General features: G+C 50.9%; 1 protein-coding gene across 1 annotated transcript in view; it reads right to left on the bottom strand.

Moving 5' to 3' along the window:
• Positions 1-13449, bottom strand: part of WDR25 (WD repeat domain 25) — a 74239-nt gene that overhangs the window by 40468 nt on the left and 20322 nt on the right. Inside the window, exon 3 of the mRNA XM_055088715.1 lies at positions 11224-11354. Coding sequence (XP_054944690.1) covers positions 11224-11354 — 131 coding nt within the window. The remainder of the gene's footprint in view (positions 1-11223; positions 11355-13449) is intronic.

Below are 13449 nucleotides of genomic sequence, written 5' to 3'. Positions count from 1 at the left end.
GTGAGCCGTGGCCGCTGAGCCTGCGCGTCCGGAGCCTGTGCTCGGCAACGGGAGGGGCCACAACAGTGAGAGGCCCGCGTACCGCAAAAAAAAAAAAAAAAAAAAAAACCTTAAGGAGACCACAATGAGACACCACCTCACACCCACTGGGATGGAGAAAAGCAAAAAGACGGATAACAAGTGAGGTGAGGACAGGGGAAAATCGGACCCTTCATACACTGTAAAATGGTGCAACCACTCTGGAAGACAGTCTGGCAGTTTCTCAAAAGGTTACCCATAGAGCGACCATGACTCAGCAATTTCACTCCTAGGTGGAGCCCGAGAGGAATGAAAACACATGTCCACACAAAAACTTATAAATGAATATTTATAACAGTATTATTCATAAGAGCCAAAAAATGGAAAGGACACAAATGCCTATCAACTGATGAATAAACAAAATGCAGTCTATCCATACAATGGAATATCATTTGTCTGTTAAAAAGGAATGAAGTACTGACACACGCTACAACATAGGTGAACCTTGAAAACATTATGCTAAGTAACATACTGTATGATTCTGTTTATATAAAATGTACAGAATAGGCGAATCTATAGAGACAGAAGGTAGATCAGTGGTTGCCAGGGGCTGGGGGTAGGGGATAAAGGCAGGGGAGCTGGGGTGACTGCTACAGGGTAAAGGGTTTCTTTCTGAGGTGATGAAAATGTTCTAAACTGACAGTGATGATGGTTGTATAACTCTGTAAATATACTAAAAACGAATGAATTGTATACTTTAAATGAGTGCACTGTATGGTATATGAACTACATCTCAACAAAGCTGCTACTGGGACTTCCCTGGTGGTCCAGTGGTTAAAACTCTGCGCTCCCAGTGCAGGGGGCCCGGGTTCTATCCCTGGTCAGGGAACTTGATCCCGCATGCCGCAACGAAAAGAGCCTGCATGCCGCAGCTAAAGATCCCACACGCCGCAACCAAGATCTCACATGCCGCAACTGAGACCTGGAGAGGCCAAATAAATAAATTAATTAAAAGAAAAAAAAGCTGCTACCAAAAAAATTTAATAAGTATTTAAAGTATATTAAGACAAAAAATAACTAGGGCATCAAACCCATGATTTTTTTTGGATACTATTAGTTATGGCAAACTAAAATAAGTTTTTAGGTAAAACAAAAACTGTGACTCTATTTCATAAAAATATTAAGTTTTTAAAAATCTCAAGGAGAAAAAAAAATCTCAATGAGAGATGTTCAGTGTATTTTCAGTGTATTCAGCTTATTTTAGTGGCAAAACAAATTACAAAGGTCATACACACTAGCATTACATAAATATTTTATTTATATAATCATTACGGGCCCAGAGTCTGCTTTATATTTTCTGATACATCCTACTGCATCTTTTTTTTTTTTTTTTTTTTTTTGTGGTACGCGGGCCTCTCACCGTTGTGGCCTCTCCCGTTGTGGACCACAGGCTCCGGACGCACAGGCTCAGCGGCCATGGCTCTCGGGCCCAGCCGCTCCGCGGCATGTGGGATCCTCCCGAACCGGGGCACGAACCCGTGTCCCCTGCACCGGCAGGCGAACTCTCAACCACTGCGCCACCAAGGAAGCCCCATCCTATTGCATCTTTAAGAGCCCAAGTGATCACACGGGGACGTGGCCCTCCTGAGTGCCACGCTCTCCCGTTGTCACACACTGAGCTCCAGGTGGCAGCTCACATTTCAGGTTTGTTTTTGTTTGTTTGTTTGTTTGTTTTTCGGTACACGGGCCTCTCACTGTTGCGGCCTCTCCCGTTGCGGAGCACAGGCTCCGGACACGGACGCGCAGGCTCAGCGGCCACGGCTCACGGGCCCAGCTGCCCCGCGGCATGTGGGATCTTCCCGGACCGGGGCACGAACCCGTGTCCCCTGCATCGGCAGGCGGACTGTCAACCACTGCGCCACCAGGGAAGCCCACATTTCAGGTTTTCAACTGGAGTCTGCTTGACACCCCAAGAAAAGTGCTGAGTGAAAGTGAAGAGAAGGACCGGGCTGGGGGCAGGAATCTGAGGTTCTAGATTCCAGGGTGCCCTTCCCCAGCTTTGCCCAAGATTTTGGATGACCCAGGAGACACGTGGGGACCCCCTGGCCGCTTGTGAAGGCAGCCGGTGAGGCCGACAGATCCACCAAACATCAAAGAAATGCGCGTTCCCCATCCCTTCTTCCAGATCGTGAGCTCCTAGAGGGCCCTGGGACGGTGCCTGGTGTCTGGCGGGGGCTCAGTAAACGAAGTGTGTCCTCTTCGTACCACAGGGAGAGGGAGACCTGGGATCAGGTCCAAGCCCCACAGTGGCTGTCCACCCCTGCGCTGAAAGCTGAGCCTTTCAGGACTGGTTTCCACGTCTACCTGTGGAGGCAGCAGGGCCGCCCTCACAGAGGTGCTGGGGTTATGACTTCAGGCCTGAGGCCGCAGGGCCCACCACTGTCAAGTTCACAGTGGGGTCCCTGACACCGGGCATCGAACTGCAAGCAGCGGGACCGAGCAGGCATCTGAACTCAAGGGCTGCCCCATGCAGGCTTCTCCACGAAGAAAGCACACGGCTCACACTGCCAAGGCTTTATTTACACCCAAGACCAACGCTTCCTTCGCCCTGTGAACAGGAGGGCCTGCAAGGGCGCGGGAATCAAGGCACCAGGTCAAGGTCTTACCCCCCTACCAACCAGCCGTGTGCTGGCTGCTGGAGCCTTTCTGAACCTCGGGCACCCCGCCAGGGGGGTGAGGTGACGGCAGCGCCTGGTACCCCTCCCAGGACTGCTGTGTCGCGGTAGATGACACACAGGGAGGGTCCAGTACAGACCCAGTCCATGCCACCCGAGAGCACCCCACCGCCACTTGACAGATGGGGCAACAGGAGCCTGGAAGAGACAAGGACCCACGGCGAGTCACACGGAGCGGTGACCACGCTTCCCTCAGCACCAGGCTGTCCGCGCCCTTCCCCGTCTCCACCTCCCTTAGGTTCCCGCTCTCATCTCTTAAAAAGTTTGGCTGAAGGCAAAACTTAGCCAGAACTGCAGAAGTACGAACAGTCCAAACAAAAGGCTTTTTAATATAAAGCTGACGAAAGAGACAAATGGAGAGTAATCAGAACCTCATTAGGGCAAAGAAGCAACCTGCCTACAATGCCACGAAGACTGATGGCGCCCGGGAACCAGGAGGTGAAGGTGCTGAGTCTTCCAGACAGCTGCCACTGCAGGAACGGACATTTCAGGACACCCTCACCTACACCAGCAGAGACCCTGCAAAACACCATTCGGGACTCTCACTGATGCGCCCAAACCCTGGCCCCCAGGGCTGTGGTTCACCACCCGGGCTCTTCGTTAGAATCACCTGGAGAGTTTTCACACCGCTGGAGGCCGAGACCACCTGCAGGCGCTGGTGGGCATCCTCTAAGGCTCCGGGGGCTCTGACCACTGCACCAGGGCAGCCAGTCCAGACCAGCAGCCCCTGGCTGCATGACCAGCTGGTTCATTCCCCCTCGGGGGCAGGACGCCCACGGCAGGTGCCGGAGAAGAGCGTGTTAACAGATGCTGACTCAGCTTCCACTTCACCTGGGTGGGCTTATCACTTGGGATTTTTTTTTTTTTAACGGGCCTGGATTAAGGCCGTTAGTCATTCCTGCAACAGTCCCATCCCATCCACCCAGCACTTCGCTAGGCTCAGGGAAAGCAGCAGGAAAGGAGCAAATCCCTGCCCTCAGGGAGCTTACATTCTGTGGGGAAACTGCAGCAGAGTGAGGGGCTGTGATAACAGGCAGACATGAGACCCCAAGCAGGAGGGAAGGACGAGCCAAAGGCCTCGCCCACCGTCACCGCATGATAGGACACCTGCAGTGGGTTTGGGATCAAAGCTCCAAAAGGAGGTCGAGGAATGAACTCAAGATCTGGAAGTGAAGACGGCCCTTTACAAACTTAAAAAGAAAGAAAGATGTAGAACAAGCATGGACCATTGATGATTCGGGTCAAACCAGCACTAGAGCAAAAGAAGTGAGCTGGTCTGTCCGAGTAGATGTCATGCTGGGAATACCCGAGCGGGGTGGGGGTCGGTGTTTGCGAGGCCCAGGGGGGACCTGAGGGCGCCTGAGGCTCTCCTGCTCGAGAGCAGAGTAGACCTATGCATAGGGAGTCGCGCCCGGCCCCAGCCTGCCCAGCGTCGGCCCTGCCCGCGGAAGGCAAGAGAACTGGAGCAGAGGCCAGGCTCCCAGCGTCGGGAGCCACGTGTCCCAGATTTTCCAGGGCTGCTCCAATTTGCAGTGCTCGATCCTGCTTGGCCGAGAGGTAATTTGCTGAGGTTGGGGTTCCAGAACCTAGTCTCGCAAAAAGGGTGATTCACTAAGTATGCAATATGATTTTCAAGCCTCTGTAGGAGTTTTTCTACAACTTTAATTCATGATACAAGGGAGAAATTTTATTACCTATCCTAACTTTTGGCTCAAACTACACAGTCATCTTAAAGCGAACCTAAAAGTAACTACCTTGGAGCCTTTCCCACAGTGCTGGTGGCCCTGCAGATCTGGAACTCTCCAGCTCCCATTCCCTGCCGGGCAAAGAGCCAGGGCCCTGCGAGGCTGGAAACTCCGTCATCTACGAGACACTGGGGCACATGAGAGCTCAGCCTTGGCTGCAGCGGTAGAACCACTGCACCAGCCCCCATCTGGCCCAGGATCTCCCAAGCCCTCGGCCTCTGTCTACACTTCCGGAATGACCAGTTACAGCTCAACTGCAGCTCGCCTTTGTTTCCCATTTGTTGGAGGGCCCACTCTCTCTGCAGAAATCCCAGGGAGGCCACTGCCCCCCGAAGTGTGGGCAGGGGGGGCGCTCCTGCAGGGCTCCATCATGATGGGAGGGGCGGCTGACCCCAGCAGCTCACTCCAAGTTACCCCCTGAGCACCTGCTCTGGTTCCAGGTCCTGTGGGAGACGCCAGGGCACAGACATGGCCGGACTGAGCCCCCCTCACAGGCAGTCGTAAATGAACAGCTGTCAGGTGAAGGCGCTCACGGCCTTTTATCACTGAGATAGGTCACAGGTGGTGCAGGTCAATCGAGGACGAAGACCAAGGATGCTCACGTGAGAGAAGCATGGGACCTCTGCGTTCAGAGGCCCTTTGAGACCTGGCTTCTCAAAGTGTGGACCATGGGCCGTCTGCCTCTGCATCTCCTGGGAGCTTGCTGAAATGCAGGGTCTCACCTGCAAAGGACTGAATGTTTGTGTCCCCCCCCCAAAAGATCTATATTTTGAAGCCCTAGTCCCCAATGTGATGATATCTGGAGACGGGGCCTTCGTGAGGTAATTAGGTTTGGATAAGGTCATGAGGGTGGAGGTCCCAGGATGGGGGTGGTCGCGTTAAAAAGGGATGAAGAGCCCGGAGCTTGCCTGCTCTCCATTGTGTGAGGACACGGCAAGCGGCAGCTATCTACAAACCAGGAGGAGCCCCCTCACCAGAACCCGACCACCCTGGCACCCTGATCTCGGACTTCCAGCCTCCAGAACAATGAGAAATAAATGTCTGCTGTTTAAGCCCCCCAGGCTGTGGTATTTCCTTACAGCAGTGTGAGCTGACTAAGACATCATCTTGCCGAAACAGTGTCTGCATCCTAACAAGAGTCCCAGGTGCTCTCCTACACACAGGAGAGTTAAGAGGCCCTGCTTTAAAGATGACTTCATCCTGCCCCTTTACTATACCACGGGGGAAACCCTTGACTGAGAGAGGCTTTAGTTTAGAGATTTGCCTAAAATCTGCCAGCTAAGCAAGTAGGAAAGGGAGGATGGGAACCCAGGTCTGCTGGATCTCGGGCCAATAAGCACTGCCGGCCCGGAGGGGCTTGGACCCCCGTGGTAACATGAAGGTCAGACCACAGACAGCTTGGGTTCCAGACCAGACCCACGTTCGAGCAGGCTGTCGGGAGACAGAGGAGTTAGAAAAGCCTGTACTGGCAGCACGGAGCCAGCACGAGGAAGCAGGCTCGGAGGGTTCGTGCGGAACACATCCTGCCGACCTGCTGGAAGTGAAGCCAGGCGCTCTGCAGTGACGAGGGGTGTGATCCACTCATCAAACCAGAGCAGAGAGAGATGGGCCAAGAAAAGACAGGGGAGCCAAATAGCCCATTTGCTATAATGCACTGGGCTGGACCAGAGAAGTCCAGAATCCTAACATTCATCATGTGGCTAAGCTTAAGGAATAAAAGTCTATGACTGGAAAGTAGTTTTAGAGTTGTCTGTTCCAACGACTCTTCAGACCCGGCGAGACGCTGTCTGGCCGCACCGTCCTGCTCCAGTGGTGGGCTCAGCTCCACCGTTGGAAACCTACCCCTTACCTTCAAAATGCTGACTCACTTTAACCCAGCAATTTGAGTTCTGGGGCACAAGCTGCAGGAAATAAACTGCAAATGTGGAAAACACTAGATGCACAAATGTGTCTCACAGTGGAATGTATAACAAAGTCGACTGCGACGGTTTGTCTGGAGATTATAACAAGAGAGGGAAACGACCCATATACCCCTGACTGAAGCACGGTTCTCTGGAAAAGACATTCTCTGAGCACACGGTTTCCACAGGGTGCCCATAATAGGGTGAGTCACAGGGGCACCCACCTTGTCAGCCAGATCGGGAGGATCAGTCCCGACAAGCCACAGTGTGACACACATCACGGCCACGTACGACTTAGCAGGGATCGGGCAGATCATAAATATTTTTGGCTTTGCGGGCCATGTGGTCTCCGGTGCAATTACTCAACTCTGCCACTGTGGTGTGAAAGCAGCTGTAGCTGATACACAAATGAATGACAGGAACTGCATTCCGATAAAACTTTATTTACAAAAACAGGCAGCAAGTCAGATTTAGCCCCAAGCTGCAGCTTGCCGATCCCTGATCTCCACCTTCACATCTATTAACTTTAAATGGCAAACCAAACCAAACAAAAGGAAATGTCCTAAAATCCAACCTCAGGAAATGGTTTAATAAGCTAAACCATTTGAAATTGACTCATTCGATCCATATTTATCGAGTGCCTGCTGTGTCAGACACGGCTCTGAGTACTGAGGATAAGGCATGGAGCAAATTAGCCAAGCATACTGCATCAGAGGAATGTACTAAAAATCTACAAGAATTCATTTCACTGTAAGGAAAACCCTTACAATGCTGTGTGAAAAGCAAAATACAAAACTGTATAAACATAAGACCAAACAATGTTTGAAAAAACACACAGTGGAAAAGAACATGAAATAAAAATATTTAAATGTTACTGATGTTTACCTTTGGCTGGCTCGACTACACCTTCTCTCTGTTTTTATTTTCTAGTTTTTTCATATAATCACATATTACTTTTATAATAATAACAGTCCTTCCGTTGTTTTTAAAAGAGGAAACCCGTCTTGATTTTAAGCTAAGGTCTGTGTCCCTCCTGCAGTTTCCACGGCTGCCCCTGAAGGCAGTCAGAAAAAGACAAGCCGCTCAGCCCTAGGTGTTCCTACACTCACCAGGGAGGGTGGGAAAGTTCAGCACCTGGGACAGAGCCCCAGGCCCCACGGGAGCCCAGCAGGAGGGCAGAGAGCCGCCCCAGGTGGCCGTCCACACCTTTCCTCTCTGGCCCTCCTGCTGGGTCCATACAAGGCACCTGGGCCACACCTATCAGAGGAAACAGAACTGAAGCAGGAGAGAGACTGGTCCCCTGAGTCTGGCTGATGCAACTGGAAATAGTCCTTGTGACCCAGCAAGCGAGGACAGGCAGTCAGATTGTTGGTAAAAAGGAAGTAAAAACAAATATTGCACAGATCCCTTTACCCACATTATTAGCTGGGGAGAGACTGGCAAACATGCCAATACCAGTCACAGCAACATCTGCTCCTAATTGCTTCTCCCCCAGCATTCTCAGAACGCGTCAGCTGGCGTCTGCCCTAGGAGAAAATCCGATATTTTTAACAAAGTCTTAAATCAGATGGCGTCCTTGATGAGTAATTTCTTACGTGTTTGGTCTTTGAGGCTAAAAACAGCACACCTCTAAGGGACGCGGCCGTCACCAGGGGCTGGTTGATCAGGAGGCCCCGCTTCAAACAGCATGACTAAGAGTTTCCAACTCGAGCAGCACTTTCCAATGTCTTCTTTCATTTATCATGTATTTATATCTCATATACAAGTGTTCTAGTGCTTTTAAAAGTCCACACATCCACTTCTTTATGGGTAACTTTTCTCTCTTTTCCAAATATTCTTGTTTTAAAAAAAGTCTCTTGTAAAAGAAAAATGTGTGTTTTTTTAAAAAAGAGTACATCTCTCTATGCTCTAATTCTCCCACTTGTGAAGTACTTTAGGCAAGATACCTATGGATAAAACATCCTGTTCTCTTTAAGGAAACTGTCTCTGGTTTTAGGTTCTCCTGCAAACACCAGCAGCCCCTTCCCACAGCCTGGGGGGAAAGTGCCTTCCTGCAGCAGCTGGTCTGACACACCAACTCGCCTTTCGAATCCAGCACTGGAGGTCTTGTCCTACCTCCTTCCATCCTGGCCACGCAGAACGGCCTCTGCTCAGTGAAGACCTGCTGGGGGCTGCACCTGCCCAGGATGGGGCAGGAGGCGGCCCTGGAGGGGGATGCCTTTAGGTAGAGGCTTTGGCGCTGCAGATGCAGCAGGCTAGAGCCCTTCGGCGTGGGACCACTGACTCCCCGGCATCCCTAATGCAGGAGGACATGCTCTGACGTTCCACACCCTCTTCTTTCAAGGTCAAGATCAATGCAGGTATCATCATGAACTACCCTGTAGCATTCTAGTGGCTGTGTGCCTCCTTCAGACAAGGGCGGTACTTCTCAGAGCTTGAAACAGCCATCCTGAAATCACTGAGCCCCCCAGAGGCAGGGGGCAGTCAGGCTCTTCCCCACCGCCCCTCCCTGGGCCCCTCTGCACCCCTGACCCCAGCGCCCCTGCTCACAAACCTCCCGCGGCTCCCCGCTGCTGACCGAAACCCAGACTCACGGCATTAAGAGCCTCTCTGCCCGGCCTGTCCCACTGCCTGGGGCCCACGCCTGGCCAAGCTGAGCAGGCCACTGGCCCTGCACACACCTTGTATCCCCCAAGTCGAGCGGGTCACTGGCCCTGCACACACCTTGTATCCCCCAAGTCGAGCGGGTCACTGGCCCTGCACACACCTTGTATCCCCCAAGTCGAGCGGGTCACTGGCCCTGCACACACCTTGTATCCCCCAAGTCGAGCGGGTCACTGGCCCTGCACACACCTTGTATCCCCCAAGTCGAGCGGGTCACTGGCCCTGCACACACCTTGTATCCCCCAAGTCGAGCGGGTCACTGGCCCTGCACACACCTTGTATCCCCCAAGTCGAGCGGGTCACTGGCCCTGCACACACCTTGTATCCCCCAAGTCGAGCGGGTCACTGGCCCTGCACACACCTTGTATCCCCCAAGTCGAGCGGGTCCTGGCCCTCCACACACCTTGTATCCCCAAACTCGAGCGGGTCACTGGCCCTGCACACACCTTGTATCCCCCAAGTCGAGCGGGTCACTGGCCCTGCACACACCTTGTATCCCCCAAGTCGAGCGGGTCACTGGCCCTGCACACACCTTGTATCCCCCAAGTCGAGCGGGTCACTGGCCCTGCACACACCTTGTATCCCCCAAGTCGAGCGGGTCACTGGCCCTGCACACACCTTGTATCCCCCAAGTCGAGCGGGTCACTGGCCCTGCACACACCTTGTATCCCCCATCCCGTGTGACTGCCCTCTGCCTCCATCCACTCATTCAGTCACCCACGGTCTGCTGAGTACCTACTATGTGCCAGGCACTGTTCTAGGAGCTAGAAGTCAGCAGCAAACAAAACAGACAAAAATCCCTGCCCTGGAAGAGCTGACATTCGAGGGGATGGAGACAAGGCAAATAGACAAGTAAAATCCATAGTGGGCCAGGTGATGGTAAATGCCACGGAGAGGAAAGAGGTGGCAGGGGGACTAGTGAATGCCAGGGGTGGCTGGCACGGTGGTCCGGGAAGGCCTCACTACAGAGGTGGCATTTGAGCAGAACCCTGTAGGAGGGAGGGAGCCTCTCCATAGAAAACTGGGAGGAGAGCATGCCAGGCAGAAAGTGAAACGTGCAAAGGCCCTGAGACAGGACTGTGCTGGTGTGTTCTAAGAAAGGCAAGGAGGCGGGTGGGGCTGAGGCTGAGCGGAGATGGTGAGGCCTGGTGGGCCGCCCTAGGGACGCAGCTTTTCCTGTGAGTGAGACCCGAGCCTGGAGGGTTCTGACCATAAGAGTGACACATCTGACTTCCACTGTCACAGGCCACTCTGGCTACTGTGTTGAGAACAAACAGTAAGGGGTCCGGCGGGGTGGGGTGGGGTGGGGTGGGGGTGGGAGGTGAAGACAGATACCAGAGAGGAAACTACTGCAATTATCCGAGCAAGAGAACAAGGGCAGCTTAAACCCGAGTTATGACTGGATTTGCTGATGGTTTGGGCCTGAACAACCAGAAGGATGGAGTTGCCACTTTGTTTTTTTTGGCCACGCTGTGTGGAATGTGAGATCTTAGTTCCCTGACCAGGGATCGAACCCATGCCCCCTGCATTGGGAACGTGGAGTCTTAACCACTGGACGGCCAGGGAAGTCCTGGAGTTGCCATTTCCTAAGTTAGGGAAGCAACAGGAGCGGCAGGCTGTGGTGAAGGACGGGAGTGGACATCACTCCTCTGTGGGACTGACGGTGACCAGCCTTTAAGGCCCAACGGGAACACTGTCTCCTCCGAGAAGCCTTCCTTACACTGAGCTGAGCTGAAAGCTCACCCGCTCTGAATGCCGGCCCCTCCCTCCCCACCACTCCTCCTCTCACTCACACATACACACACACACACACACACAGAGCACTTCTCCACCCCACTTATTTGTATCCACGTATTATTCCCCTGAGTAATCTGAGGCTGATTCATTTTATAACATCTGGAAGCATTTGCACACAGTAGGTACTCAACAAATATTTTTAGTAATATGCTGTATAGAATTGCACCTATGATGCTTTAATAATCTAACAACTCAAGAATGTTCTTTCAAAACATCGAAAAATTATGCTTCCCACTGATTAAATATTAAGTGGTAATTATTCCATCTCAAGGGTCCTATATATAGATGCTGACCCACCCTCAATCATTCAAAATGTCCAGGCAAGCTCTCCTGGAAAGGCCATGTGAGGAGGAGGGGTGTTACCTTGCTGGTCCTTATGTCCCAAGCTTTCATTTCAGAGCTGAAGCCGCCACATACGAAAACGCTGTGGTCTCTTGGATGAAATTTCAAGGTAGTGATTCTAAAGTCACTTTGACCACTGAATAGCTGGGTTCCTACAACACGAGAAGAGAAGAGAGGTTTAGAAAATACTCAGATCACAAACTACATACCTTAACACTAAGATGCCATCTGATACGGAGCCACGGGAAAGCGCAGCCCACCTGGGCCTGAGGCGGCCACTGGAGACTTTCTGGAAACACAACAGCAGCGGCATTTGCCCTCACTCTCTGGCCACCCGGTCCTCAATTAGCTGAATCCCCCACCCCCGGGGATAAACAAGATTCCTGAATCCACCTTTTAGGTGCTCTGTAAACATTATGCACATCAACTCATTTCAAGCACATAATCCAGTGTGCAGTTGAAAAAAATCCAAGGCTCGGGGAGACTGAATAACACTTCCAGAGCTACACAATTAATTTCGTTAGATTACTTACTGGGAGTCTAAAAACCAAAAGCAGGATGCTCCAAAATGATTCTTTTTAGGATCAGCCTCTTACAATCACACCCTCGTGATAACCCATCAATGGTTTGCCATAGAGCGTGGCACGTGGGGTGGCATCAGACGCTGGGCGATAAATGAGAGTGTGACGTCACAGTGGCTCAGGCCACAGGTTGGAGGGGGTGCGTGGACCACCTTTTCTATCTGCCATGAAACTGCTGTCAAGTGCTCCTGGATGTTGTGCAAACGTCTGCGTGCACACACGTACCTCTGCTGTGGAAACCGTCTTCCCATCACTGAGCTCTCTTAGAGGTAAGCCATAAAAACGCCAGAAATGTCGACCATTTAGAACAGGTCGGACTCGGGGAACAGATCTTTTGTGCCGAGCCCAGGTCTCGAAAGCCAGCATGCCTTCCTCTACACGGTGCCACAGCCCAGGAGGAACAACCTTGAACCCTTCCCCTGGACTGAGGCAGTGGGCAGTTAGGGACATAAGAAGCTGGAGACCAATGCAACGCCAAGATCTCAAGCATCATCTCCTCTCACGGGAACCCAGGAAGTACACTCGGTCCTTCAATTCAGGGAGCGCTTCCGGAAGGCTGCCCTGCTCTGTGTTTAGGACCACACTTTAGTTAAGTGCTCCAGCAGCTCACCAGGTAAGGAAATGAAAGTCATCAATTGGTCCTCTTGAGAGTTGCAGCAGAAGCCTTGATAAATCCAATTTGCCTAGATCCTTGGTCTCCACACTCGTCTGACAGTACATCCCAGCCATGAGAAACCCTTAGGCACATACCGCCAACACATGTATATTTATTTATAAGTTACACAGTGTGCTACTCTACCAATATATTATGAACATAAAAGCAATTGCCAAAAAAAGAACATTTTGAAAGATGAGACAAGGATAAAATAAACAATGTTTTTAAATATATTTTAATATGCCATTTACTAAGAGTATCAACAAACCTCTTGGAAATTATTAAATCAAATGAGTTATAATAATTTTAGTAAGAGCAACAGGACTGAATATGCTTCCATTTTTTTAAAATGTAGGGACCTTTTTGTGACTCAGTGATTTGACAGTAGCCCGGTTACAGCTTAAGTTTACACACTGAAGTCTGTCAGAGCCCCAAAGCCTCCTTCCAGAGATGTGAGGACCCAGAGTGGAAGACGTTTACCACTAGCAACAGGGGAGACGTTTTCCACTTCCATCTACCACTGATGCAAAGGATTTTGTGAACAATTTGCTAATAAAGCTCCACTTCCCCTAATGTCAAATAATGGCTCCTGCAACTAATCAGTGGGTATTACTGTATTCTCATATTTTTAACAACCTAATTCAAAATCCACTGAAATTTACATTTACAGGATTTTAAAGCAGGATTAGAAAAACACTGTTCCCAGGTTAAGAGTGCTGACACTGAAGTTTTTAATAGGTGACACGTTCACATCGTTTTTGGCAACAAAAATTACAGAATGATATAAACAATTAAAAACATCTGTTTTCAAAGTGTTCTCTCCATAGTACAGATTTCTTGGAAAGAGGCTACTCTCTTGTTCTTTGTTCAAGCATCACCTTTACCTTGATGGATGATTAAGTGTGCTGATTTTTTTCTGATATCTTCTAAGGCCTACAATTGGCAGTCAGTTGTCATCAGAGAAAACTCTGGAAACACTTGACTTTTTTTTTTTTTTTTTTTTTTTTTTTG

The sequence above is a fragment of the Physeter macrocephalus genome, chromosome 11 (assembly GCF_002837175.3).
Source record: "Physeter macrocephalus isolate SW-GA chromosome 11, ASM283717v5, whole genome shotgun sequence".
In the NCBI taxonomy this organism is placed as follows: Eukaryota; Metazoa; Chordata; class Mammalia; order Artiodactyla; family Physeteridae; genus Physeter; species Physeter macrocephalus.
Note: the sequence above shows the minus strand (reverse complement) of the source record. Positions and strands in the feature narration are given on the sequence as shown.